Source organism: Trachymyrmex cornetzi, unplaced genomic scaffold (genome assembly GCF_001594075.2).
Source record: "Trachymyrmex cornetzi isolate Tcor2-1 unplaced genomic scaffold, Tcor1.1 scaffold78, whole genome shotgun sequence".
Taxonomy (NCBI): Eukaryota; Metazoa; Arthropoda; class Insecta; order Hymenoptera; family Formicidae; genus Trachymyrmex; species Trachymyrmex cornetzi.
The window spans coordinates 810,357-813,484 of record NW_017300113.1 but is presented as its reverse complement, the minus strand read 5'-3'; the positions used below and the strand labels follow the sequence as shown (position 1 = coordinate 813,484).

General features: G+C 34.7%; 1 protein-coding gene across 1 annotated transcript; it reads right to left on the bottom strand.

Moving 5' to 3' along the window:
• Positions 1-484: 484 nt before the first annotated feature.
• Positions 485-2,182, bottom strand: LOC108768284 (piggyBac transposable element-derived protein 4-like). Its single transcript, XM_018518665.1, has one exon. The coding sequence runs from the start codon at positions 2,180-2,182 to the stop codon at positions 485-487; it is 1,698 nt and encodes a 565-aa protein (XP_018374167.1).
• Between the last annotated feature and the right edge of the window lie 946 nt (positions 2,183-3,128).

Here is a 3,128-nt window from a genome sequence, read left to right as displayed (position 1 = left end):
TCTGCTATGCAAACATTGGAAAAAATGTTTAGAAAAATTAAGAAAATTACTTTCTGTACTAGAAAAAGAAAATAATTCAGTTTTGATATAAAAATTGTAACTTTGCTATATATGTAAAAAAAATCATGTAGGATGTTTTTATAGATATCATAATTTACAAAAAAAACAATATTACATGAGCCGGATGCAAAAAAGTGCATTTGAGCATCTGAATGTCATATTTTTAATGTGGACAAATAGAGTATTTTCGAAGAAAAAAATTTTTGATTTGATTAAAGTATATATAAAAATGATTATTTTTAATGCAAACAGAAATATTTAAAGTGATTACAGAATATTAAATATATTGAACGTGATCGGTTCAATCGTTATTGAGATCCGACAATCTCGATCTGCCGCAACTCGTCGGTTCGCGTAAAGGAGGCACGGCGGTGTCGCTTCGCGCAGCTTAGCGCCGAGACACTATCAGTGTCTCCAGATTTTTTTATGGTATGCATTCGCTACATATCGGTGATCTGTGGTCTTCGCATATCGGCTTCTTACAGTGAGTACAGCAATAAAATGTTTTTCTATCTTTTTTTGTGGGACAAAAATAACACCTTTTTCTTTTTTCCATTTTTCCAGTATTTGCAGTTGAGTCAGGATCTTCGACGTTCAATATTTCCCATATCATGAGTTTCAAAGATTTTCGTAAAGTCAGTATTGTAAGTCTCCTTTCAAGTTCCGGTTTGATTAGGCTTAGAGTAAGATTTTTCAAAAAAGATCTCCTGTTGATTTGTTGATTTTGCTGATTCAACTCGTACAATCGATATGCATTGACACCTGCTTGGTCCAGCATTCCAAAAAAGAATCTCATTGTCCATTGATTTGTTTTTCTTACCGTCGAATAGTATTTACATAACTGATCGAAAGTGTCAGTTCCTCCTTTTGTGCTTTTATAGAAGGTAATGATTTCTGGTTTTTCGGTGTTTTCGTCTGTTCTCCCACGTTCATGAAGACTAGAAAGAAGTAAAACAATCTTGTTTTTCTTTGGTGAATATGACAACAAGGTCTTTCCATTATCATATGCATACCGAGCGGTACCAACACTTATAGGCCGAGAGAACAAAATAGGAATGTGACGTTTATTTTTTCTGATCGTTCCAACCATTGTAAGTGAATATTTTGACATCATTTTATCGACTATTTCTACAGAGGTAAACCGATTACCGCAAGTTATGTTTCGATTGGTGTTATGAATCGGAGTTGATAACTTACGCACATAATAACTAGGCACATTTTCTCTTTCAGTTATTACTCGTCCGATGTAAGGTAACGCATTTATCATATAGCCATTTGCAGCATCATTCATGCTGATGATTTTTATGCCACATCGATCGGACTTACCTTTTATGTAGACCTTAGCATGAAATCTACCTTTAAATTCAAGAAGTTGTTCGTCGATAGTGCAATTTTGAGAAGGCGTGTAATATTTAGTGCAATTAGCGATGAAAATATCCCATATTTCCCTTATGGCGGCCAATCCATCAGTGAGTTTCCGCTCTGCTCTTGTGTTTTTGTCATCGAAACAAAGACATGAGCCCAAAAGTATGAAGCGACCAAGTGACATAACACTCCTGTACAAGTTCGAGCCAAATTCGTTCGACCACATTTCTTCTGGATTCGTGAGGCCGTTTTTTTGTACTCCCGAAAAGTACAAGATTCCGAAAAACGCTCTTATTTCTGTAACGTCTGTTCTATTATATACAGTTTGATTTGATATGTTTACAATCTTATTTATTTCCTTGTTGGTGAATTTGACTATAATTTTAAGAATATTATCGGAGAAAAGCAAAGACCAACTGTCAAGCGATGTTCGTACTTGTTGTGCTTCTAGATTAGCTTTAGGTACATGAATGGTCATGGGCCTTTGTTCTTCTCTTACTTCAGGAGCATTTAAAGACCATTTATGATCATTTCTTCCTCTAATAAAACTTCGACGTCTACCTATGTTTATTCCTGGAATTTCACGCTCCAATCCTGATACTTGCTCAATTGTAGATTCCTCGACATCCGAATGATCGTCGAATTCTTCTTCGCTTTGCACATCCTCCTCGGACTCTACATTGTTTTCTTCGCATGACGAAACTTCGCCAAAAGGAGGAAGATGATCGTATTCCTGTAGTATGTTTCTCTGTGCCATATTATCTTTACCATAAAAGGAAAAATAAAATTAGGAAATCTATCGTGTGGACAGTAATTTTGATAAAAATATACCCAATCAATGCGTTTTTGCATGAAACGAAAGAATCTGGCAGAAAAAAAGCGTTCTGCCCCGCGAATCGAGATAAACCGTTAAAGTTCACATTGAGGTTAGGAAATCTGTCATGTGGACAGTGTGGTGCATAGACAGTAGTGTTTATTGGTTCGAGGCGACTACGCCGAAAAAAATATAGACACGATAAAATAAATCTACTCAATACAAAAATAGCAAAATAACTAAATTCACTTACTTGTGAAAAAGGTATCTTTCGACTATAGATATGGGTCTCTCGATTCCTCACGCGACAGTGCTGCTCGATAATACATAGATTCCCTGTCACCGTTGCTTCTCTATATTCCCCCCCCCCCATCATAAAAATTTTTCCCATGGGGGGGTGGGAACATAGGACCATGTGCACAGGTATATGAGAAATAAGAACTATTAGAAATAGTATGGACACGAAAGACCCATGTGTCGTTTGAGAGTTAAAACATTGCATTACAATTTCAATATATAACGCATTTTATTCTATATGGAAATAATGATTTTGCTAAGGATTTTGCTTATAATTTACAAATTTAGCTAGATAGAGATCGGAATAATTTTATGAGACCATTAAAATAATTACGAAAGACGATCAAGCTGATTGTTAAAACGTCAAACCTTTTTATAGCATATATTATTCATTATTGAATGTTTTACACAATTATCTTGATTATTCAGCAAAATTATTTTCAGATCTGTATCTAGCACAATTTTTAGATACTAAAGACAAATTAGTCTCTTTCCATGTAGTTTTTTAACGTAACATCCATAATATTTTCAGCTATCATTTCTCCTTTTTAAAAACAAAAAGGACTTGTCAAAATCAATTGTAAGAAATTGA

Excerpts from the sequence above, each read along its gene's own strand:
- LOC108768284 (XM_018518665.1), bottom strand. The coding sequence starts at position 2,182 with ATGGCACAGAGAAACATACTACAGGAATACGATCATCTTCCTCCTTTT.